The sequence below is a fragment of the Alexandromys fortis genome, unplaced genomic scaffold (genome assembly GCF_014885135.2).
Source record: "Alexandromys fortis isolate MF-2015 unplaced genomic scaffold, M_Fortis_MF-2015_v1.1 scaffold_18, whole genome shotgun sequence".
Lineage (NCBI taxonomy): Eukaryota > Metazoa > Chordata > Mammalia > Rodentia > Cricetidae > Alexandromys > Alexandromys fortis.
In genome coordinates, this window is record NW_026067897.1 from 374030 (window position 1) to 399363 (window position 25334).

At 37.7% G+C, this 25334-nt stretch overlaps 1 protein-coding gene across 1 annotated transcript in view; it reads right to left on the reverse strand.

The window, feature by feature from the left end:
• Cngb3 (cyclic nucleotide gated channel subunit beta 3) overlaps positions 1 to 25334 on the reverse strand; it is a 129925-nt gene that overhangs the window by 47550 nt on the left and 57041 nt on the right. The window contains exons 7-13 of the mRNA XM_050165855.1: positions 21045 to 21095; positions 19270 to 19356; positions 15803 to 15867; positions 14987 to 15109; positions 5583 to 5724; positions 2250 to 2409; positions 842 to 939 (exon numbers count right to left, since the gene is read on the reverse strand). Coding sequence (XP_050021812.1) covers positions 842 to 939; positions 2250 to 2409; positions 5583 to 5724; positions 14987 to 15109; positions 15803 to 15867; positions 19270 to 19356; positions 21045 to 21095 — 726 coding nt within the window. The remainder of the gene's footprint in view (positions 1 to 841; positions 940 to 2249; positions 2410 to 5582; positions 5725 to 14986; positions 15110 to 15802; positions 15868 to 19269; positions 19357 to 21044; positions 21096 to 25334) is intronic.

Genomic DNA, 25334 nt, shown 5'->3' on the forward strand with positions numbered 1-25334 from the left:
TGATAATTTATATTAAACTGCTGGCTCCACGCACAAGGCACAGGCTACAAGGCTGCCACAAGGCACAGGCCACACAGCCGCCTGCCACAAGGCACAGGCCACACAGCCGCCCGCCGCAAGGCACAGGCCGCGGCTAAGGAAGGGAGGGCTCATGCCAAGCCGAACTCGAGCGGGGAAAGGAGAGGTCCTAAAAGCCAAACGTTCGGGCGCCAGATGAAGGCGTAAGTCATGAACAAGGCAACACCAGTTTGGAGTTATGATTAATAGGGTGTTATTTATTTAAAGGGGAAAAAACTTACAGATCACAATCCCAGACAACAGCCATCTGCGCAACCAGGAAAGGAGTCTAGTCTCCAGCGGAGCAGTAAGAGAAGAGAGCGAGCAGAGGAAATAGCCGCTTTTTTAAAGGGAGTGAGACCACGCCCCAATGGGCTGGTATCACAGCAGCTATTGGTTGGAGGGGCGGAAAGACCTCCCACAACAACCCATAATCTTTTTGATTCTTGTAAATGGTCCAGGTTATTTTGACTTTGTTAAAATACATAAGTCAGGAGCAGTGAGATGGTTCAACAGGAAAAGGTACCTGCTGCCAAGTCTGTTCACCTCAGTGTGACTTCTGAGATCCACTGACTCTTGTAAATTTCCCTCTAATTGCCACATGCATACCTTGGCATGTGCGTGTTCTTCCACATCGTTCAGGTGCACACACAAAACAAATACATTAATAAAATGTAATAAAAATAAAAACAGGAAGAAATTCATAAATTCCATATAAAGTAAGAACTTAGAATTTATGAAGAAATTAATATTTCATTCTTCTATTAATTATAAAGGTACTTGCCTTGAACAACTCTACTTGGTTGATGATGTTGAAATTTGTGTCAATGGCGAGAGATAACTGCATTGTCGTTGGTAGGTTCTCAAGCAAGCTGGACTCATCTTTGTAAAAATAATACATCAACCCCAAAGTAGGATTAGTAAAGCAACTCACCAAAGAGTAAACAAAAGAATAATGAAAATGAAGATAACAAAATGCAAATATTTTATAAAACTATCTTAAATCCAGTGTCTTTATTATAAATAGTAGATCTACATATTTTCCATCAAGGTTGTGTGTATGTGCTTATGCACACACGTGCGTGTTTAATTCATATGTGTGCATGCGCCATGTGTGCTTGTTTAGAGACTAGATGTGGACGTTAGTGTCTTCCTTAATTACTTTCCATTCTGATTTTGAACGCATAGGGACTCTCATTGGCTTTGGAACTTACTGTCTAGACTGGTTGACCAATTGATTCCAGTGATTCTCCTTCTTTATCTTCATTGCATTGGGTTTTCAGATATGTCCCTTTCTTGCTTTGAGAGACAAGGCCTTGTAGTGTAGCCCATATTGGACTTGAATTTACAACAAACTTCTTACTGGGTCATCCCAAGTGCTGGAATTACTACAGGCAATTCTACCATACCCAGCTCTTCATACATCACAAAGGTTTTATTTCGCTCATGAAAGCAATGAAGCATAAAGATTTATTTATTTTATGTATATGAGTGCTCTATCTGTATGTACAACTTTATGCTGGAAGAGGGCATCAGATCCCACTATAGACAATTGTGAGCCACCATGTGGTTGCTAGGAATTGAACTCAGGACCTCTGGAAGAGTAACCAGTGCTTTTAACCATTGAGCAATCTCTTCAGTCTGAGAGCAATGAAGTATCTTAACTACAATACTGAATATTGTATAACATTAGTTTTGAAACTTTAAACTTATTAAACGTAATGGTCATAGGACTGCAAACTGTGCTGTACAATGAAAACGGCTCAAAAGCTTGTGCTGCTCCCAGGGAGAGGAGCTGTCACACACAGAACAGACCCAGGGCTCAGTTCCAGTTATGAGTTCTTGGCCAAAATTTGCACTTAAGGCCTCTGTTATTTTCTTGTCTCTGAAAAGGGGTCAATGACACCCAATTCCCCAAATTTGTATATGTGTGTGTATGTATGTGATGTGAGGCAAACATGTAATTCCTAGCATCTGGTAGGCACTGAGTATAATTTAACCTTTCTTTTCCAATATTTACCTTGGAATATGGTTCTACATTTAAGAAAAAAAAGTTCATAGTAATTTAATGTCTGAGAGGTCATTTCCTTTTCAACCTGCTAGTCAAATCTAAATTCTTCTTTTTTATATCACATAATTTTTATTATGTGATAAGGTTTACAGTTTTGTAAGCCATCATTTGTCATGCTCACCTAGTATCCTCTGAGAGGTCCATGTGTATTCCAGCCAAGTCCTAACTCGATGCTGCACACTCTGAGGAATAGAGTATTTGTTCATGTAGGCAACGATATGGTCCATGCAGACAAAGAAGTTGTTCCGATTGGCTGTTGCTGCTCCAATTACATCACGCATCTAAAACCATAAGCATCGTCATTCACATCCAGGAGAGAAATTTTATCTGAATTGCTCATCCTTATACAACATCCCCGTCTAGTGCCCTCACTGTCTGATTTTAACACTCTGACATATCAGGTCCTAATAAAACGTTGGAGATCAGATTATCTCACCGACACTAATAAAGCTTGTTATACAAATCGAGTGAGATTTTTTGTGAGGCTTTGGTCTCATGATGCAGGTGAATGCACATAATCTTCACATATTTATGTATTACCGTGAAAATGCTAGTTGACATTTTAAAGCAACTATATAATCTCTACACTGATTAAACTGTACTGAGTGTTTGGCAATTATCTTGCAGAATGGCTGGTTGATCTTGATGAGTCTGTCCATGAAAGTACCCTTCACAGACAGCCAGGACGGCTGGCTCTACAGGCTCAACTTATCATGCAGTTTCAGCCTCTGGTCTTCCTTTTGTGTTGTTTAGACAGATAAAATCAAATCTTATAATGCTCAAGGCACGGTATTCAGCAGAAGTTGAAATGTGCTGAAATTACTGAAGCACTGTCTGCCGCTGTGACAATCCTTAAGGAACTGTCAGGTTTAGTTCTTGAATGTTTATAACTCAGCCATAAAAACCCACTCTAGGTTAAAAGCTGATCTTTAAGGTCTCAGCACAAAAAAAGATATATTGCTTGGCTCTTTCTCTCACATGGAGAGAAGCAAGTGGTTATAAATTTGCTTTGACTGTGGGTTTATTATAGGAGGAAAATCAGGCCTCACTTTCACAGTAATACTTAGCTCATTCATTCTAGTAGCCATGGAGACTTTTCTGCTTATGGAAAAGCTACTTCCTCTTTTTTTGTATTTTTTTAAGTATAGTTCAAATACCTTTCATTTTGATGGCTTCCTCAATTTAAAGTTTTAGAGTTAATAGAATCTACTTCTTAAAAGTATTTGCTAATAGCTATACAGACTCCATTTACATCTACTCTTTGCTGTGGAATAATTCTCTTGCACACTGTAAAGATTTGTTATTTGAATTTGTTTAATAAAACACTGATTGATCTGTAGCCAGGCAAGAAGCATAGGCGAGGTGATCAGTCTAAGGATGATGGAAAAGGTGTAGTCAGAAAGGTGTTGGCAGACGCAGAGAGAGCAACATAAGCACACTGTACTAAGAAAAGTTACCAAGTAACGTGGCAAAGTATGGATAAGAATTATGGGTTAATTTAAGTGTAAGAATTAGCTAATAACAAGCCAGAGCTATCAGCCAAGTATTCATAAACAATATTAAGCATCTGTGTAAGTTCTTTTGGAGCAGGTGGTTTGAGACAGGAAATGTTCTTTTACAACCCTTATTCTTCAATGACTCTCCAAATATTCTTCTACAGCCTCAACTCCTAGATCTTCTCTCTCCATGTTCACGTGCCGCGAGCAGCAGCATCCAGTTCTCTAAAGCTGTCAGACGTGATAAATTACAGGTTGGGTTGAGAGATTTAACAATAGTGTTAGCTGGAATCAAGGAAAAAGTTAAGTAGTTTTAAATAGTATTGAGGGCCCAAGGATTTGTAGTGTTGGGTTTCACTGATGTAGGAACTGAGGACAATATGTATTTCATCACAAGTTTCAGTCTAGAGAAGCAGATTATGGTTGGAGAGTTAGACAATGCCAGGATTTGTGATCTGTACTAGAGAGTAGAATTCAGGAGTGAGGAATGATGGTTAATTTTGAGGCATAGTCCGGTTATGACCATATGCATGAACTTTGAATACACGGGAGTTTTGTTTCAAGTCTCTTTTGTTTCTGTTTCATTTCTAGCATCTTTTATTCCTTAATTTTATTCCTTAAGGCACAAGTCTTTATCTCAGCTTTAATCTCTTGTGCACCTCAGCACCATTTTCAGGTGATTCTTGCTCTGGTTAAATCTTCAATACAATTGAAAGGCAGGTTGCTGTTAACAATTAAGGAACAAATTGATCCTTTCAACTGTCTTTGATCTGCTAGACTTACCACACCTAAGAATTATAATACACATATTTAAAAACACTGGTTCTTTTGGTTCACATTATAATTGACTTTGAATCTCCAAGTTCAATATCCTCCCTAGACTGCTTCCCATTACTATCAATGTAAAACTCAAATTTAGCATTCAGAATCCTTAAAATATTTTATTCTTGCATTTGTTTTTTACTTCCAAAGATTGTTTGCCCCATGACTGTCATTTGTATCTCAAACACATTTTATGTTTTGCCACTGACATCTTTTCATAACTGATTCTGATTAACTGACCTGCCTATTGGTGATGACTGAATGCTACCTGGCTGTTGAGAATGCTTCACCTACATCTGCTCCATGTAACTTGAGAAGCTTCCCTTTTCTGGACAGTAGAGGATTTTTAAGCTCCTCTGACATTTGCCATGTTTAGCAGACACTTAACATTAATAGATGCATTATTTGAGTTGTGACAATTTTGATCAGTATCAAACATCATGGTAAGTAGTTCTTATTGTTACAGAATGGATTTTATCCATACTACTGTGAGTGTGTTAAGAATCAGTAGTTTTTCTAGTGGTTGTATTGATTTTGTGATGCAGTAATCAGTTTCTTAAATCATTTATTATAACCTTATATGGCGTTGCACATAGTTGTACTGCATAACTGCACTGCAGTCGTGTTTCCGACACGTCACAGGCCCACTATGCATTGTGCACTTTGCAATATGCTATACAAAAATATGTTTCATGAAACACTTGACTCAGATTCTAGAATCTGCTATGTATTATGAATTACGTCTTTACTGTTAATTCAAAGGGTATATATCCTAACAAACTTGGCCAGCAGGTCTTCTGAAAGATTTAATGACTAAAAGGGAAGAACATTTGTGTATGGTGGCATGGATATGTAGTTCCAGCACTTAGAATTTGAAATAATTCTCCAGTGAAAGAAAAGACGGCCATGAGTTCAAGGCTAGCCTAGACTATGTATCAAGACTGTCTGAAAAAAAGTCAATGTTGTAATGTTGGTCTAAGCACATTTCATTAAATCTGTGACAAAGAGTAAAAGAGGGAAGAGAACAGAGAAAGAGAACAAATAACTACAGATTTAAATATTTCTTCCATAAAATTTATAAATATTTATTAGCCTTTTAAAAGTGAACAAAATTTGCAGATTCACTGTCTGCTTACCTGACCGATTAAGCTGGAGAACACAAAAACTCCAGAAAAAAAATTCAAGAGTTGAAAAGCAATTTCAAATGAAGTCTGTGGCTCTGGAAGGCCCCCAATAGTAATTAAAGTTCGAACTGCCCAATAATAACATCTCAGATACCTGTAAAAAAGATGCATAGATTTTCCTGTACATATTATTGTAACACCATTTAGCTCACACACAAAAACTGTATGCAGGAACTGGCAAACAGTGTGTGTGCTACTGTAAACATCTTAATAAACACTAGGACTTGACTAAACATTTAAATCCAAGGAGGATATTTTCTGTTTCCAAATTTCGGTGGTCTACTTTACCAGGCTTCTAATTTGGGGGTGAAAGACTTGTACAAGACTTAGCACAGATGTGCCATCTGTGCTCCACTGTGAATGGTCTTTTGGATGGAATGATTGCGATGGTTGGAGACATCTGGAAATATGTGTTTGAGGTCAGCTGCCTTGTCCCTTGAATCTTGATGTTGCTGGGTCTCTATGTTCTCCATATGAAACTTCTTCTCCTACATGTCTGAGCTTATGCTGGTCTGACTGAGGATGGCAAGAAAACTTTCTACTTGTCTTCCTCATGTGACTAGATTGGATTTACTCATATACTGTCTGTCTCAAGGTACATGGACCTCTTTTTTTTATTGCTGTTTTATTGAGCTCTACATTTTTCTCTGCTCTCCTCCCTGCCTCTCCCTTCCCCTTCAACCCTCTCCCAAGATCTCCATGCATTTTCTACTTCCCGTGTAGATTAGATCTATGTAAGTCTCTTTTAGTGTCCCCATTGTTGCCTATGTTCTCTGGGATTGTGGTTTGTAGGCTGGTTTTCTTTGCTTTATGTTTAAAAACCACTTATGAGTGAGTACATGTGATAATTGTCTTTCTGTGTCTGGGTTACCTCACTCAAAATGATGTTTTCTAGCTCCATCCATTTTTCTGCAAAATTAAAGATGTCATTATTTATTTCTGTGGTGTAGTACTCCATTGTGTAAATGTACCACATTTTCCTTATCCATTCTTCGGTCGAGGGGCATTTAGGTTGTTTCCAGGTTCTGGCTATGACAAACAATGCTGCTATGGACATAGTTGAGCACATGTCCTTGTGGCGTGTTTGAGCATCCTTTGGATATATACCCAAAAGTGGTATTACTGGGTCTCGAGGAAGGTTGTTTCCTAATTTTCTGAGAAATCACCACACCGATATCCAAAGGAGATGTACCAGCTTGCATTCCCACCAGCAATGCACGACCTCTTTTTTTAATTGAAAATATTTTTCCCTTACATTTTCCCCTCATATCCTCAGAGATAGTCCCCACATCACCACCCATTCAATCCCATATCTTTTCTCTCTTTGTTTTTGGAAAACAGTCTATCACACACAATAACAAACCAGAATAAAACAAAAAAAATAGACAAACCAAGAAAAAAAAACACTCATGTAGACACATGCATACCTGCAAGCACACACACACACACACACACACACACACACACACACAGAGCCCATAAGAACATAAAATCAGAAACTATAATAGATAAATTAGTAGATTTCTTAATGGCAGCTGCTTCTCCTGGAATGATTATAGCCCAAGAAGAAAATAAAAGAGATTTTATAATCCAGAAATCCCACAACATCTTAATTTCTTGTACTGGTGTATCTGTCAAGCAAATTCCTAGTCTGAATTGATTGGAAGATAAGGGACTCCATCTCTCACTAAGAGGGATGGCAAAGAATTTGAGGCTGTCTTTAAATTGCCAAACCAGAACTGATGAGATGGCTCAACAGGTAAAGATAATTGCCAACAAACCTAACAAGCCTGAGTTGAGTCACTTTTAATTAACATAGGGGAAGGAGAACTCCACATGCACATTGTGGTAACCTCCATCTCACTAAAGCAAATAAATTAATAAAAATTTTAGTTACCAAACTAACAACATGTTGAAAATATTATATAGATCATGTAGGTTTATGTTGATGAGGTAACTCTTAATAATTTAGATATACTTGTTTACATAAATGAAAACCAGAACAGATAAATTTTTTCACTTTTTTCTACACATTTTTATTATGTTAATAAATATGCAAATGTGAGAAGAGATGAGAACTCTTTCCTTAGTAAGGAAACAACTCTTGGATGGAATAGGTTATTTATTTAGAACTTCAGAACTGTAGAACAACAAATAAAATTACTTATCTCTGATAACACAGCCTGGATCAGGTATTCCTAATGTATCCTTAAAAAATTTCTTGCATATGGAAGAGAGGAAAGAGAGATTATAAGAACCAGAGGTTGGAGGACCAGAGAGAAACAGTGTCTTCTGAATATGGCAGAACTGCTGAGCTCTTGAGCTCCCACGAGCTGTGGTTGCCTTCATAAGATCAAGCCAGTTAACATTCTAGCAAGAAGTGAGAAGGCGTTCATGATCTCCACTCCCAACTCAGGAGCTGTGGACAGTGGATGGTTTCTTGGGTAAAGACAGTCCCTTTTGTTTAAGGGTGTGGGTCTTGGTTGGTAGATCGTGGTTCTGTGGATGGTCCCACGCCTGGGAATATACAGACAATACAAATTGGAGTTCATGTTTATATTTTTGACAGAAGACATTAAATTGGGGGTGGCAGGGAGGTTAGATGGATATGTGAGGAGTTAGAGAGGGTAGTAACAAATGAATTATGATCACAATAATTGTATAAAATTCTCAAATAACTAAAAAATAAATTTAAAATCCAAATATTTTATAGATAGGCATTCAACTCAGTGGGTCTCTATTAGTTTTTTTTTCCTGGTATTCATGGCAGGTTAGAACCTCTTACAGTATTTTGTCTTAGTTAAGTTTTTGTTTTTAAAATAGAAGGACCAATTATCCAGTTTTATTAATCCTGGGTATATTCCCAAAGGACTCTGTATTCTACCCCAGAGACACTTACATATCCATGCTCACTGATGTTCTATTTGAAACAGACAGGAAATGGGATGCGGTTAGATTTTGACTAGCAGATGAATTAATAATGAAAATGTATATCAGAAAGTTAAATTTTGACTATAAATAAAAATGAATTATGAAATTTTCAGAAAAAAATGAGTGGAATGGGAAAACATTGAAATGAGGGAACTCAAGCTCAGAAAAATATATACTGTTTGTTCTCTCTCATATGCAGATCCTGGCTTCTAAGTGATAAATGTGTGTATCAAGGTGGTGTTATTGTTAATAAACATCACGATACTAGAAAAGGGTCCACAAGATTGAAAAGAGTCTTTATGGAGAGGGTTGAGGAAGCCAATAGAATATGTGAAATATTAAAGTGGGAGAGGAATAATGATGACAAAAGGGTACAGTGAGGAAGATGGGACATAGAGGTGGAGAGGAGGAGGGAGATGTAAAACCAGCCAAAATGGAGTATGCTCAAAAGTCTCATAAGGAAAACTGCCTATTTATAGGCCAATTAAAATATTAAGTTAAAGCATCAGGGATGGGGGCTCAGGAGATTGCTCAGCACAAACAGTTCTCATCCACAAGTTTGACAACTTCAGGACAGTCCTTGAATCTCATGTAAAGGTAAAAGTAGATAAATGACTTCATAAAATTCTGCTCTGATCAGGAACTCACCAAGGCCAGCTGGCCTGGGTCTGAAAAAGCCTGGGTCAAAACCGGTCTCGCTGAACATAGCGGACAAGGAGGACTACTGAGACCTCAAGAACAATGGCAACGGGTTTTTGATCCTACTGGACCTATTGGTTTCGTGGGAGCCTAGGCAGTTTCGTGGATGCTCACCTTACTAGACCTGGATGGAGGTGGGTGGTCCTTGGACTTCCCACAGGGCAGAGAGCCCTGATTGCTTTTTGGGCTGACGAGGGAGGGGGACTTGACTGGGGGAGGGGGAAGGAAAGGGGAGGCGGCGGTGGGGAAGAGACAGAAATCTTTAATAAATAAATAAATTAAAAAAAATTCTGCTCTGACCCCCATACGTGTGCATGCATGTCTCCTAATAGCAATTAATAATACATCAATAACAGGCTCTATTTCCTGTTCTAGTAAGCTACACAGAGAAGGAACACTTTAGTACTTTATGACTGTGTTAGTCTTTGAACAAAGGTAATCATTTTCAAATTCTAAGAAGAGTAGTTTTATAAAGAATTAAATAAACTGGTGCTAAAATTAGTACTTAAAAATCAAATCCATAAGTAAATTATTTTCAAATCCAATACATTTTAAAGGACATGGAATATTTTTAACCTGATGGATATAAGAATAACCACCCCAACCAGAACAGTAACAAAATCCCACAAACATTTTTGGGGAAGAGTTTAGATATTTTAGACAATAAAAATATCACGGAGTGAATGCCCAGAAGGCCTCAACTCACTAACAGTGGACTAGATGTCAAAAAGACAAAGTACAAAAATAAATTTACAGGTTGTATTTCGATGTTCTATCACCCAAAGGACACAGGTCTTCAATCCGTGTGTTTCTTTAAGCTGAGAAAACTTATTAAACTTAATACTTCCCAAGAGTGGGAAAGGACTAGATCTTTTTCCTATATGGTCAGGAATTTTACATCATTTTACATCATTTTAGTGTTATATTTTACTTCATTTTAGTGTTAATAGGAACAAACACAGTATTATTACCAACTTCACCTTCTTGTTTATAGATGTTAAAAATGATAGTTAAATATGAAACGTTGGCATTGATTTTCCAAGTCTCAAGGGTTAGCCTTGAACTTTTAAAATATTAAATAGTATGGTATGTTAATTGGATTTTTTTTGCCCTGATGCTTTGCAGTTTATTTTTGGATTCTTTTCTCAGACATGTCTTGCACACCCAGACATGCCCAACCAAAGGTAAGATTTGTAATTTAATTAGATGGCATCATATTGATTTTCTAGGATTAGCTTAATTAGTCAAGGGTGTCCATCTCTAATATCTACAGTCCAGGCAGATAAATCTTTTCAAGGAGATTCCATCTGGAGGATTTAATACACAGACTCTCTATAAATTTTTAATGCATGACAACACACAGCTCCAAGTTAAAACAATGAGAGAATTTAAGATTGAACCTAAAGAAAAGTTGAAAACAGGAATTATGCCTCTGTGAACATATAAGGAACTCTAGAAACAATCTGAAAAAATTGGACAAATAATCTAAACAAATATTTTTGGAAAGATATTCAAGTAACCAAAATGCATATGAAAAAAAAGCCCAATGTCATTATCAAAAAAGTACAAATCAAACTGACACTGAGGTACCATCTTACTTATTAAGAGTGCCAATCATTAAAAAGACTATTTTTTTTTCATTTTTGAGATGACTTCATTCTGTTTTCTATACTAATTTACAATCCCTTGACAGTATATGGAGGTTCTTTTTTTCTGCCTCCTTTTCTTTGTTTCTCATGACACCTCTTTCCCCTTTTTTATCATTCTAGGAAGGGCAATACGGTGCTCCATTGTAGTTTTGATATGTATTTCCTGATGATTAATGATATGGAGCATCCCTCACATCCTTATCAGCCATCCCTCTGTATGCCTTCATTCAAAAATGTCCTTTAGATTTTTGTTTATTGAAAGTTTTTGCTATCAAACTGTAGAAAATTTTCATATTTGGGTCTTTAACCCATTATCATGTGTATGATTTGTAAATATTTTCTCCAGTTTCACAGGTTGAATTTGTATTTTGTTGATTGTTTTGTGTTTAGTGTGGACAGTTAGTAGTGTGATGGAAACCTGTGAGTCCACCTTTGCTTTGCTGTGTTTGAGGGGCCATATTAAGCACATTATCCAGCTCTGCTGTTTTCTAATAGTTTCAGAGCCAACTTTCCCACACTTACATCATCAGGACCAGCTCTACTGTGCTGCCCCAGCAAGGTACAGGGACCACTTGCCCAACTGCTATTGCTGGTGAGGGGCTGGGACAGTCCTGCTCTGAGGTCACCATGGCCATCTCCTCTACCTGTCTCAGGTGTTAATGGACCTAGAGGACTGGGGGATGGTATCTCTTCTCTGCCCATGCTGCCACACGTCAGATGAGTAGTGGGGACTGCTCTGCCATGCTTATTTATGGCTTTCGGGCTGACTCACTCACAACTCTGCAACAGGGGTGGCTCTATTGTGTTACCTAGGTGAGGTGCTGGTCCTGTTCTCCCAAGTGTTGCAGCTGTTGGGAGCAGGGACAGTTCTGCTCTTATGACCTCAGGGCCAGTTCTCCCATCTGCCTTGGGTGTTGATGGCAGGGGGTGGGCAACTCTCCCCTGCTCGCGCTGCCACAAGACAGATGAGGAGTGAGGACAGCTCTTCCATGCTCGTAACTTCAGGACTGGCTCACCCACAGCTCTGCTAAGAGGGTTGGTTCTGTTGTTCTGCCCTGGTAAGGTGTAGAGCCTGCTCTCCCAAGTGTTGCAGCTGATGTGGGTTAGAGACAACTTTTCATGCTCGGATGCCCACAAGGCCAGTTCTTGCATCTGCATTGATGAGTGAGTGCGGGGGGGGGGGGGGCATCTCTTCTCAGTACATGAGGCCATATGGCAGATGAGAGTTGGTGGGGCTAGGTCTCCCATGCTCACTATTTTGGGGCCTGCTCTTCTGAGTGGTGCAGCTGGTGGGGCACAGGGACAGGTCTCTTGTTATGCCCACAGGGTCAGCTCTCCCATTTGCCTCAAGCAATGATGAGTGTGTGTGTGTGTGTGTGTGTGTGTGTGTGTGTGCGTGTGTGCGTGTGAGAGAGAGAGAGAGAGAGAGAGAGAGAGAGAGAGAGAGAAGGGCAATTATCCCCTGCTCCTGCTGCCACAAGAAAATGGATGATAGGGACAGGTCTTCCATGCTCACCGCTTCAGGACTGGGTCAGTCACACCTCCACCAACAGAGTTGGCTTTCATTGTGTTGCCCAGGCAATGCTCAGGACCTGTTCTCCCAAGTGTTGCAGTTTGTGAGAGGAAGGGCCAGTTATCCTACTCTTTTTACTGCAGGGTCAACTCTCCCACCTGCCTTAGACATTGATGGGTGGGAGAGGGAGAAGAACATCTCTCACCAGCCCATGCTGCCATATGCAAGAAGAGAGGTGTGGGATTCAGTCTCCCACCCCCACGATCTCAGGATTGGCTCACCTGTGCTCTCATCAAGAGGGTCAGCTCGTCTGTGCTGCCCAGAGGAAGGACAGGGCTCACTTTCCCGTGTTGCAGTGGTTCAAGAGATCAGTTCCATCACCATCTCTGCTCATTCTATAAAGCCCATCTGGGCTGGCTCGTGTTGCAAGGTGCCAGATGGGCCCGTGTTTTTTCCTCAGAGACAGGGAGGACAGACCCAGACCAGCGAATGGGTGTCCTTGACCCACTCAGTTAATCACGATGCTGGGATAGGCTATGCTTCCTGATTATAGATACTGTTATAGTGCTCAGCTGTCCAGCACTATAAACTGAATTCCTCCAAACCCAGCCAGACGGCGTGAGGTAGGGGCACTGCTGGAGTCCAATGGGGGACCGGGATTAGCTGAGTTTCTATAGTTGGTATCTTAATTTTCCATAATATTATTCAAATCAAAGTAAAAGATGAATCAATTCACATTCTAAATCCATTTTGTTTATACAGGATTGATCTTTAAGCTCTCTAGGGCCATGCTCTCTCTCTCTCTCTCTCTCTCTCTCTCTCTCTCTCTCTCTCTCTCTCTCTCTCTCTCTGTGTTTGTGTGTGAGTGCATGTGTTTCACAATCAGTGGGCCTTTTGACTATAAGATTTAAAAAATAATCACTTCTAACAATTAATGAAAAATGAGGCCATGATGAGAATGAGATCGAGGAGAGTATATGGGATGGTTTGGAGGGAGAAAAGGGAAAGGGGAAATGATGTAATTGTAATATTAAAAGTATTTAGAAAACAAGTTCAGGTTAAAAATAAAAAAATATTTATAATTCTGTATATGTAACTGACTTGCTTTGAGTAGTATGTATTTTTGTGAGATATTTTCATTTTCTTTGCTTTCCATCCCTAGGTTGCTATGTGTTGCCCTTCAGAGGTATTCTGTAATGTACTCTTTCTTTCTATTGAATACATTGTCTTTTAACTTTTCCAGTGTCATTTCCCGGAGGCAGAAAGTTAGTGTAGTTTACTCTATCCTAGGCCTTGTATTGACATAAAGGAACATTTTGCTATTAAATAACTCTATTGTCATGATTGAACCCTGATTCTTTTTATATTAGAAATTTCAAGTGACCTGTTTAATTCATGAGATACTTGCTGCTTAATTGTCAAGTTTTATTTATGAGTATTATTATTCTTTATTCAATCTAGTTAGTGGGTATAGCTGACTCATAAATCCATGAAACCTCTCAGTGATCAATTAATTAGCTACTATTGCACCTGCCCCCTAAATAATTAACATTAATCATTACTAACAACCCTCATTAAAGTTATTAAGTTAACTTATTGCTAAGTTACCTAAAGCAGAGGCTTACAAACTTTTTGATTATGGTTTAGAGTAAGAATCACATTTTGCAGACCAATCTAGGATACACACACATAAACACACACACACACACGCATACACACTCAACCCTGCTGTGTACCAGATAACCTCTTATAGTTTCTATTTTATTTTATGCTTTTTTACTTGACAGCATACTAACACACAAGAGAGTGTGTGTTACTGCCCATGCTTCATAGTGACTAACAGTTGTCTTTAGTGGCATAGTTGTTGGTAAGCTGCCTAAGTGTTTATATGAAGGCGTAAGTCACGAACAAGGCCACACCAGTTTGGAGTTATGATTAATAGGGTGTTATTTATTTAAAGGGGAAAACTTACAGATCACCGTCTCAGACAACAGCCATCTGCACAACCAGGAAGGGAGTCTAGTCTCCAGCAGAGCAGGAAGTGAAGAGAGCGAGCAGAGGAAATAGCCGCTTTTTTAAAGGGAGAGAGGCCACACCCCAATGGGCTGGTATCACAGCAGCTATTGGTTGGAGGGGCGGAAGGACCTCCCGCAACATTTATAATCTTTTATCCATGCTTCAGTAAATAATCCAAATTAAACTCATAAGCACACACACAAATGCTTGGGCACATACACACAGGCAAACACACGCACATGCTCATACTTGCATGCACACACACAGGAAAACACACACGCATATGCGATCACACATAACCTGAAAGTAGAAGAGGAACTAGCGGGGAAGAGGACAACAGGACCAATGGGAGTGGGGAGAGGGTAAGCAAGGGTACTGAGAAGTGTGGATATGGCTAACATATATTATATACCCTCTTGAAGAGATGCCATAAATAAAGTCATTGTTATTTAAAATTAATATATGCTTATAAAAACTCAGGAAAAATTTTGGCTTATAAAAATTCATATACCCAAACTGAAAATTAAGAACACAAAATTATTACTCACTTGTTTCCTTCACCATTATAGACCCATTTGGTTGTGCCAATTCCTTCATAGTCTGAGGCCCAGTAATAAACACAGGCGTTAATGTGCAGAACAAACAACAAGTAGCCAGTGGTTCGAATGATTCTGTCAGGAAGAATAAATAGAAAGTAAGGGTTGGCATTGTTTCTGGAAAGCAGCTGACTTCAACGTTTTTGTTTGCTCTATGTCTCCAATGAGCCATCTTGCTTTACATTTGCCAAGTGTCAACTCTCATTTGCACGGTAGAAAGAGAAGGTGACATCACATGTTGTCTGGCTGCAGAGTCTTGAATGGGCTTGACAGAGTGTAAAAAAGTCTTCATTTCTTTGCACAGATGGTGTGAGTCAACTCTGTGAAAGACATGCCTCAAGGGTCACCTCTTCATCTGATTCCCATAAACTGTGCCACACGAGTTTACCTGGGTATCTGGAAGGCTCAGAGGACTTCAGGCTGAGATGAACTGTGACTGAAGGTCTCTGTGCTCATGTAGTTCGGAATGACAAATGGGTGAAATTTAGACTAAGCATGAATTGTCATGCGGGATGGAGAGCTGACTTGTAAGAGTGGGCTTGTCTTTACTGTTTAAGTGGAAACACAATAGATCCTCTTTCCTACTCTGGCTTCCTTACTTTAATCTTACTTGAAATAGCCCAATTTACTTTGTATAATGCATTTTTTTATAGCAAAATACAAAATGTCCTATGTTTTTGAGCAGTATGGTCATTGTCTTCGAAATGCTGTCTAAAATGTTCTGCTATCATTTTCTCTACTTGCTCCAAATTTACCAACAATACTCACCTATAGACATATGCTTTGTCCATTATAAACTCCAGGCGATTATTAAACTCAAAGAATGAAGTGTACTGTAAAAGAAATAAGCAGAAAATGAAAAAGTAACTTAACTGCATGTTTATTTGCATAAATCTATTAACATTTTATTCATTGAAAGTAATTTTATTCATGTCTTTAAAGACATGTCATATTTAGTGGTATTTTCTCTTAAAGGTGCACTTTAACACTTTGCCAAACTACAGGGATTAATGCTTTATTTTATTTCTATCCTTTTGTTTCAGTCTTATTTATGATGCTTGTTGAAAATCAATAGTTTTTCTAATGCATATAATAAAATTCCATTTTGGCATGATTAAAATCACACTTCCAAAACATAAATGAAAGAATAAAAGTATATCATTGCCAACAGTAACTTTATTTTTAGGAAGAGATAGAAAATTGTATATATTTTTTCTCAAAATATAAAGTCTACTAAGCATTAGCAAAGGCTTGTTGTGTTCTATTAGAAGGTTCAACAGATTCATGTGATCTAATGCAAAGAGAGTTGCTGTTTCCCTTAAGGTTCTTTCTTAAATGTGGCACATGTACACCAAGGGTACTCAGCTGTAGGAAAAATGAAATGATGACATTTTCAGGTAAAAGGATGGAACTAGAAAAAAATTATACTGAGTGAGGTAACTCAGGCCCAGAATTACAAATGCTGTTTTTCTCTTTTATTATTACTTTTGAATCAGCTCTCACTTCCCTTAGATACTCTTATCCCAGCCTCTCCTCCCTCCTTCATTTCTATAGGAAATAGGGCGTGGAATAAAACCATGGAATCACCATGAATCCTTGAGCTAAATGCCAGCCCTTCTGGTGATATGTATTTATCATCATTTGACTCTACTTCGTACCTTGCCTCCATGGCTACAAAAGGACATAATAGCCCTGAAAAGAGTGTATGGAGGTCTTCATTGATATGCTGAATGTGCTTGGGAGGGGAAATCTTATAGACAGGGTCCTCAGAGAGTACTTGCTTCAAATATCCCCCAATTTACGTGTGACTTCTGTACCTCTGGAGTAAAAACATCATATTTTTTAATGGTAATAAGTCTTTTTATGGTAATAATTCTTAAATTAGAAATATACACAAATTATTTTTTTTTCCCTGCAGAATTCCTAAAAATATCCCTCAAAAGCTCCGATTGTGATTATTTCAATGTTTGATAACTGTTTATTGGGCTTTTACTAGAAGTTTGCTCAAAGGACATTGTTGAGAACTAACATGTTTACGGAAGAGAAAATTTGTGTTTGTAGCATGTTTTTCATTTCTATCTGGAGACAGGTACATGAGAATATTTACCCAAGAGAATTGCCCATTCAAATAACGGCTTTATAAATAACTGAAAGATAGGAATATGCAACTAGAAAAACATCAGTATTGATTTATGTAACACCCTGCATTAAAATGCTGTCTGTGGAAGGCTCCCTAACGTGATTCAGCAATGCACTATGAACAATCCTTATTTTATAAGCATTCATTAAAAAGCCACGTGAACTCCAAAGTCCACAGAAATCTTTTTAAAAATTGGTTATTTTTCAACATGTGCCATCTGAACTTCCTTGTGAGATTCCAAGTTTGGCATGATGGTGATCTAGTGCTAGACTTGGGATTATGTTCTGCCTCAATTAATACTCATATTACAAACTCACACCAGCAGCCTCTAGAGTTTTCTTGGGAATATGGGATATAGGCAGGACTCTTTATACTTAGAAAAATCATAGGCATAGAAGGAAAACTTTTTGTGCCTGATCTCTGTCTACCAATATTATAGCAGATTATCTGGAGTAAGATGAATAATGCCTACATTATCAGTGTGGATGAGCAGGCTTTCCACTCTGCTGATTCTCATCTACCTCACTGATAACACAAATGTGCTGGGAAGACTAAAACAGATAATGGAAACAAATTGTGTACTTTGAGTTAGCCATAGCAATTGCTATTGTTGTAAGATCCATCACTGTTGCTAGGTTACGCTAGAAAGATAATCAACCTGCTTTCCCAGGATCCATCACTGTTGCTAGGTTACGCTAGAAAGATAACCAACTTGCTTTCCCAGGATGCAAGAACATAAGCAATTAAGTTAATTTATTAAATTAGTAAAATCTTTTGTGTTCCTTTAAAGGAAGATGACTTTTGAGGTACAAGTTATCATTAGTATTCATTTTTAAAAAATGAGTTACCAAACATTGTTAGCTGGTGTGTGGGTGCTGGGAATTAAACCTAAATCCTCTGCAAGAGCAATCCGTACTCTTTAACAACTGTTATTCTTAAGTATTTATATAAAAGTCATTCAGATTTTCCTCTAAATAGTATAAGTTACTCAACAAAGCTGAGTTTATGAAACATGCATGTCTTAGAATATTTTTGAATAGAAAATACATATAAGTATTTCAAATAAACATTATATATGACCCTTAAAAATTGTGTTCTCTTTGCCTTTATGCATCCTGATTTTTCTTCTCATATTAGGCAGCTGCTTTAATTAGTTTCTGAAAAATAGTATGTAGGAGTTTATGTAAATTTAGAAATTTTTTCTTTCTAGTTTACATAAACTAGTTTTGTTCTGTAAATTACTCTCTATGTAGCTTTTTCCTTTTTTAAGGAATTTATTAACTTATATCTATATTAATACATAGAAAATTTTACCTTATTTTCCTAAAGCTAGTTAAACTGTAATATAGACACATCTCTGGGCCTCAAAAATTTAACTGCTTTGTGATGTTTTGTTTGTTTGAGACAGAATCTATTCTGTAGCTCAGGCTAGCTTGAAAATTATTATTCAGTCCAGACTGGCTTCAAACTCAAAGAAATCCTCAGCCCCTCAAGATTATAGAGATTATAGAGAGCTACCACATCTTGATGAACATTTTAGTTGTAGACAAGGATCTAAAACTATGTTTGCACTGTCTCTATTATTTTATTATATTATAGAATCCTAGGTGAATAAAAACTTAGAGGTGACCCCATTTACCCCTTTCATTTTAAGTCTAATATTTCAAATATTCAAGAATTCTCTGATAAGACAGGATACAGGAAAAAATTAAAATTATAAAATATTTATTTTTAACTATAGTAATCTTAAGAAGTACAAAAACACTCTTATTTTTGGTTTTAAAAATATCTATTGTAAAGAAATGGAGGATCCATGGGATAGGGGTGGAAATGAGAGGAAGTGGGGAAGAGGGACTGGGAGGAGAAACTGTAGCTAGGATGTTAAAAATACCTGTAAGATAAATTAGAAGCAATTAGGAGTCAATTCCATCAGTAGAAGCAATGACATTCTTCTATTATTTATTTAAAAATTCATAATAGTGATGAATACTAAGAAATAGGCCATTCAGAAAAAGTTAAGAGTACTATAAATTTTAGCATATCTAAACTTGATTCAAGACTTCATTTAGAAGGCAGCTGAATATAGTTTCTTTACCTTTAGTATCCGATTTGTTCTAAATATTGGATTGAACCCAAAGAAGATGTAGAGAACTTCAAATGGCATAATGGATATGACATCCATCTGTTGAAAGACCATACGTAACCATATAATTATGTATACAAGCTACTTCTCTGCTGCTATGATAAAACATTCTGCAAAGTAACCTAAGGACGAAAAAGTTCCTTTTAGCTTATGGATCTAGAGGGTTACAGTTCATCACAGTGAAGAGGACATGGCCTAGACAGGAAGGCATGGGGGTGGGGGAGGGAAGAGAAAGGTGGCTGACCACATGCATCCTAACTCGAGAAGCAGAGAGTTAACAGGAAGTAGAGGCCCAGAGAGCTATCACCCTCAAATTGGCCTCCAGTGTGGTGATTCTTCTAGCAAGGCTTCACCTTTTAAAGCTCTACAACCTTCTCCACCTGACCCAGTTATAGGGTCCAAGTGTGAGTTTACAGGAAACTACAATACTATGTAAAAGTTGACAATCCATAATGAATTATTTACTATTTAATCCAAAAATTGCTTTCAGTTAAATATGCATGATACCATTTATAGACATTAATACCATGAGAACAAGGAAACTAGTTTGTAGTCTGCCAGTATATTTTATTTTCCCCTACATGTATTGGAACTATCTTTAGACATCATCTTTGCTCAGATTTTTCTTATCTCACATAGTTCAGTGATGACACAGATGCTAATGTTAAAACACATTTTTATAGGCTTTGAAACATGAGATTCTAGAATACAAATCAAATCTATTTTTGATTTTGTTTGAAACTTATAAATTCATTGCAATGAAACTATTTTATGGTCCATTCATTCCTCCAGTGCTCAGAGTGGAATTTGTCAGTCTGGTTCATCTAGGTTCCTTAGTGATTTCCATCACTGTCTTCTTTGGATTGCTTTACTACCAACTACCTGGTAGGAAAGTTTCTATCAGAGACTACACAGGTTAAAAGAGAGATAGAAATCTTCTCTGTTTACAATCAATCAGCAAAGCAAATGAGAGAAAGTATTGGAAAGCACTGTGATATTGTAGCTAAAATACTCATTTTAAAACTATTCAAGCCTTCTTATACCTTGGTAATCTTATGACGCTCCTTAATAATCAACATAATTCTGTCTACTTTTTAAAAAATATTTTTAAAAATCTTGTGTGTGTGTGTGAGAGAGAGAGAAAGAGATAGATAGATAGATAGATAGATAGATAGATAGATGGATAGATAGACAGACAGACACCTAGTTTAACAATACTGAGTGCTTGCTCAGGTAGTACATTTGCTAACAGACATTAAAGAGCTAAATTTCTGTCCTTGGTGGGGGAGGCTGGAGTCATGAAATGGCTTAGGCAACCTTGGGTTACCCCATCTGCCTGTTTTCAATTAGAAGACAGATTAAGAGATAACTATAAGGCATAAGATCATGTTTTTATCTGAGAGTAAGAGATGCTGTGTCATCTAAATAACTGCTTCTTTTGTTTATTCTGCTCATATGCAGAACAGGTAGGAATAGATATAATTTTGTAGACTTTATAACACCACATCACATGAACAGCAAACTAGAATTTTGTGGACTAGAAAAGATACACCCCACTTTCCGCAGTTGCAATTTAACTTGGAATTTAAATATGGGCCCCCTAACTTACTTTGACTTGTACATATTTAAGCCCCCATTTTCAGATAGAGGGAAATGCACGCAGAATAAAATATGGAGTGAAAATGGTTCTGCTTAAGTGGTTCTGGGCCTATTTGTGAGTAACCTACCTGAAACTTTGTAGAACTTCTGTAGTGTCTCTTCAGCTCATTTGGATCTACCTATAATACATTTATATCATGATTATGTTCATCAGATTTCATTTATTAGTCTTTTTACAGTCATTTCCTTCTATTTTTCTTAAATCTTAGCTTATAATTATGTTATCATTATACAGCCTTTTGCATTTTTAAAACAAACAGCTATTCATGTTGCTTGTTTTCTTTTTATTAATTTCACATATATTTTTAGCTAAACATTTTTATATGGTATATTTTTATCATATTCTTTCCTTTCCTCCAATTCTTCCAAGATCCAAGACCCTCCTCACCTCCATAGACACCTAACTTCATGGCCTTTCTCTCCAAAAAAAAAAAAAAAAAAGAAAGAAAAGAAAAGAAACAAAAAACAAAATACAAAAATCAAGACAAAAGCAAACCAAGGCAAATCAAAAATGCACACATACAAGAAGAAACACAGAATCTGTTTTGTTTCCTTTTTGTTATTGTCCCCCAGTTTAACATAGGACTATCAGGAGAGTCAGTCATATTGCTTTAATACATTCTTTTCTCATATCCACCCCTAACCTGCAGGAGTTGGGTCATAATTTGTTTTCCTACTTTTTTCATAACAAAATAAACAGTGCAAAGGCCACACAGGAACACTTAACATTTGTGTTGTGGAAATCAGGATATTTTGAAGCAATAAATTTTTGGATCTTCGTAAAATTTTATTTATCATTATGTATGTATTTGTAATGTGTGTGTGTGTGTGTGTGCGTGCGTGCGTGCACGCGCGCATGTGTGTGTGTAGATCATAGGACATCTTTGTGGGGTTAGTTCTTCCCTTCCGTCTTTACCTGGGTTTGAGAGTCAAACTCAGATCACCAGACTGGGTAGCAAACACCTTTTTACTTGTTGAGCAATCTTCCATTCCCTTGGATAATTTATTTAAAACCAGGCTACCTGGCTGAATTATAATCTCCTTGAGGACAGGATTGACTTTGCCAGTTGGGTAAAGCAATGCCTGGAATGTTCCCAGAACTCAGTAAATATTTTGTGCATGAAGAGATAGAGGAATGAAGAAAGGGATACAAGTTTTGTAGTGCTTGGCATTTTCTGGAATAATTTTTTTTTTTAGACTTCTCTTTCAAGGAAGCAGAAATGCCACTCGGTTTGCTTGCACGATCAGCATTTTGGTGTCTTTCTTGGACTTACTCTAACATTACATCCAGGAGTTGTAGTCAGTAAAGCTAGACTCACCATTATTCTGCAATCCCTTCAAGCCTAACTGTGAGTTCCTTATGCTGCGTATTCTCCAAGCATGCCTATCCATATCCATGGATAGTCAGCCTAGGCTACGCTCTCTGCCTCTCCTGTTCAGTCTCTCTCGGCAGTGGTCTCCCTGACTTAAGTGGTGCACCTCCTTATTCATTACAAAATGGCAGACAAAGGTCTCCCTAACTAAGATACTTAATCCCTATTCATGTCTAATTCTATGACTCTACATGATTTTTGGGGAAAAAATTCTCAAATTTCCTTTTATAGTTAGCCAGGCTCTGCTCTTCTTGTCTCAGCAACATTTTGAAGTTCCTTATCCTTCTCTATCTCTCAGTTTCTCAAATGTATCAGTTTCTCACTTGAATGCTTTTGCTGGGGTTGTTCCTGGAGCCCAGATCATGTTTGCTGTTATTGCAAAGGTGGAAGGGTACCGATGGTACCAGCTATCGCTCAGGATCAGATGACCTCTGTTAACACAGCATAGAAGTTCACCGTATTATTTGTTTGTTTCTCCCTCAATCCTGAGCTATATAAAAAAAGTCAGACATACTCTTTTGTTTGTTTGATTGCGGGGGAGAAAGGGTTTATTTGGTTTAAATTTTCACATCATAACCCATCACCGAAGGAAATCAAGACAAGAATTCAAACTGGATAGGAACCTGGAGGTAGGAGCTGATGCAGAGGACATGGAGGGGTTTTATTCAATAGCTCGCTCCACCTGGCTTGCTCAGCCTGCTTTCTTATAGAATTAAGGACCACCAGCTCAGGGTTTTCTCAGTTCCTGACAGGTCTAGCCTCAGTAAGTGATTGCTAAATGTATACTATATATTAGATTCAATTTCAGTTATGTGTAGGAAGAAATCTCTTATAAACTCTTAATTAATTGCATTATTAGAACTTGGGCATATAGTAGCAGCAGCATTAAACAATTATCATTCATGTTATTTAATATGGGCATTTTAAATATTCTTTTAGTAATGTTTAAGATCAGTTAGTTGGGGCTGGGTAAATGGCTCATTAGGTAAAATGCCTGCCACATAAGCATGAAAACCCGAGTTTGATGGTCACGGTAGCATGTATCTACAGATTTTGTGCTATGTGTGTATTTGTAGGAAGAGACAGGCAAACCCCTGAAGCTCAGTGGCTAACCAGTTAGTCAAATCTATGATATTCCTGTTCAGTGGGAGACTGTCTCAAAAAATAAAGGTGGAAAATAACTGAGGAAAGACACCTGATGTTAAAATCTGGCCTCCATATACTTGTTCAGAGAGACACAGACACACACATGTCATACACACACACACACACTCACAGGGGTTGACAGAGGTTTTCTGTCCCACCTGATCCCTATCTTGCTCAGTTCATGAAGTCCTTAAGTCCCAAAGAAATCACACAGAGATCTACATTAATTTTAAACTGATTGGTCCAGTAGCTCAGGCCTCTTATTAATTAATTTTTATAACTTATATTAGCTCATAATTTTTGCCTATGTTAGCCACTTGGCTTGGTAACTTTTTCGGCAAGGCAGTCAGTCACATCTTGCTTCCTCTCTGTCTGGGTGACAACTGCAGACTGAAACTTCCCTCTTCCCAGAAACTTCCCTCTTCCCAGGATTCTGGTTGCCCCGCCTCAACTTCCTGCCTGGCTACTGACCAATCAGCATTTATTTAAAATACAAGTGACAGGGTACAGGCTATTGTCCCACAGTGTGTGCGCGTGCACACACACACAGATACACACATATAGACACATACATGTGCATAATATGTGCACATATGCAGACACACAAACATACACATGCATATGAACACATGGACACACACAGACACACATAGACATCACACATGTGTCATACTACTCATCCCGATTTGCCAGACAACGCTGTTCCTAGCCCCTCTCCCCCTATTATGGTTATACTTTTTACCCACATACATGTGAGAAACTTTTACAGAAATATATTAAAAATCTATATAAGCTATGTTCATGCAATGACTATGGGAAAAAAGACTATCGAGCCACAGGTAGTTAGGCATAAATAGGTTTCATTGGTAACCATAAATTTTGTTTCAAGAAAAATTGAGTAAAATGAGCCATCATAGCTTCTCTGATACAGACAGACAGACAGACAGAACTCAAGTGCCAAGCAGCCATGTTAAAACATTGCATCCCCCCACCAACTAGAAAGCTTTTATTAAAAATCACATTTACACCTTCCCTTTCAGATTATGATTCCATGTCTGAATAAATGTAAACACAACTAAAAATGCTTGATTAAAGGAAAGTGGCATTTAGCAATTTTAAAATCCCTGTTCTTTTGAGCACCAAATAAATTTGGCACCATTAGCCTTAAGAGGATCAGTCTGTTTACTAGTGACAATTAGGCACTTACTTTTAAAATGTCACCCTATTTAATTCCTTCTCTCTTTTAAGCCTGCTTATTATGCAGACAGCATTTCTTCAGGGGAGGCTTACTTTAGGAAGGGTTTGCTAATTACCCCCAATCCCGTCCTAGCTGATAGTCTTAGAGGATGCTCTACTCAGATGTTATTATGTTTACTCATTATTTACCTCCTCTGATTAACAATTCTGCAGTTTAAAACAGAACAGAGAAAAACACTTAAAGAAGAATATTATGTGAGGCTGCAATTGAAGAATTACTCAAAGAAAGAAAATCCTTGAGACAGCTTTATCACACATTTCCTCCTACAAAAATGTCTTGAATATCTTTGAATTCCAAGGTTAGATAGAAAAATGGACAGAACACTGTTCCCATCTTTCAGGAACTCACTATCAGGTAAGAAAGACAGCTAAAGAGACATGGAGGACATGCTAAAAGTGTGGATGTTTATTCATTGTATTCCTCTGACAGTTTACATCTACCAGTTATATCTTGGGGTATGTGTACATATCATCTTATTCAATCTTTATCATAGATTTATAAAATAGGAACTATTTTCACCTTACAAGTAGAAGAGATTGTTCAATAAAAGAGTTAATTTAATTTCTTCAAATAATACCATT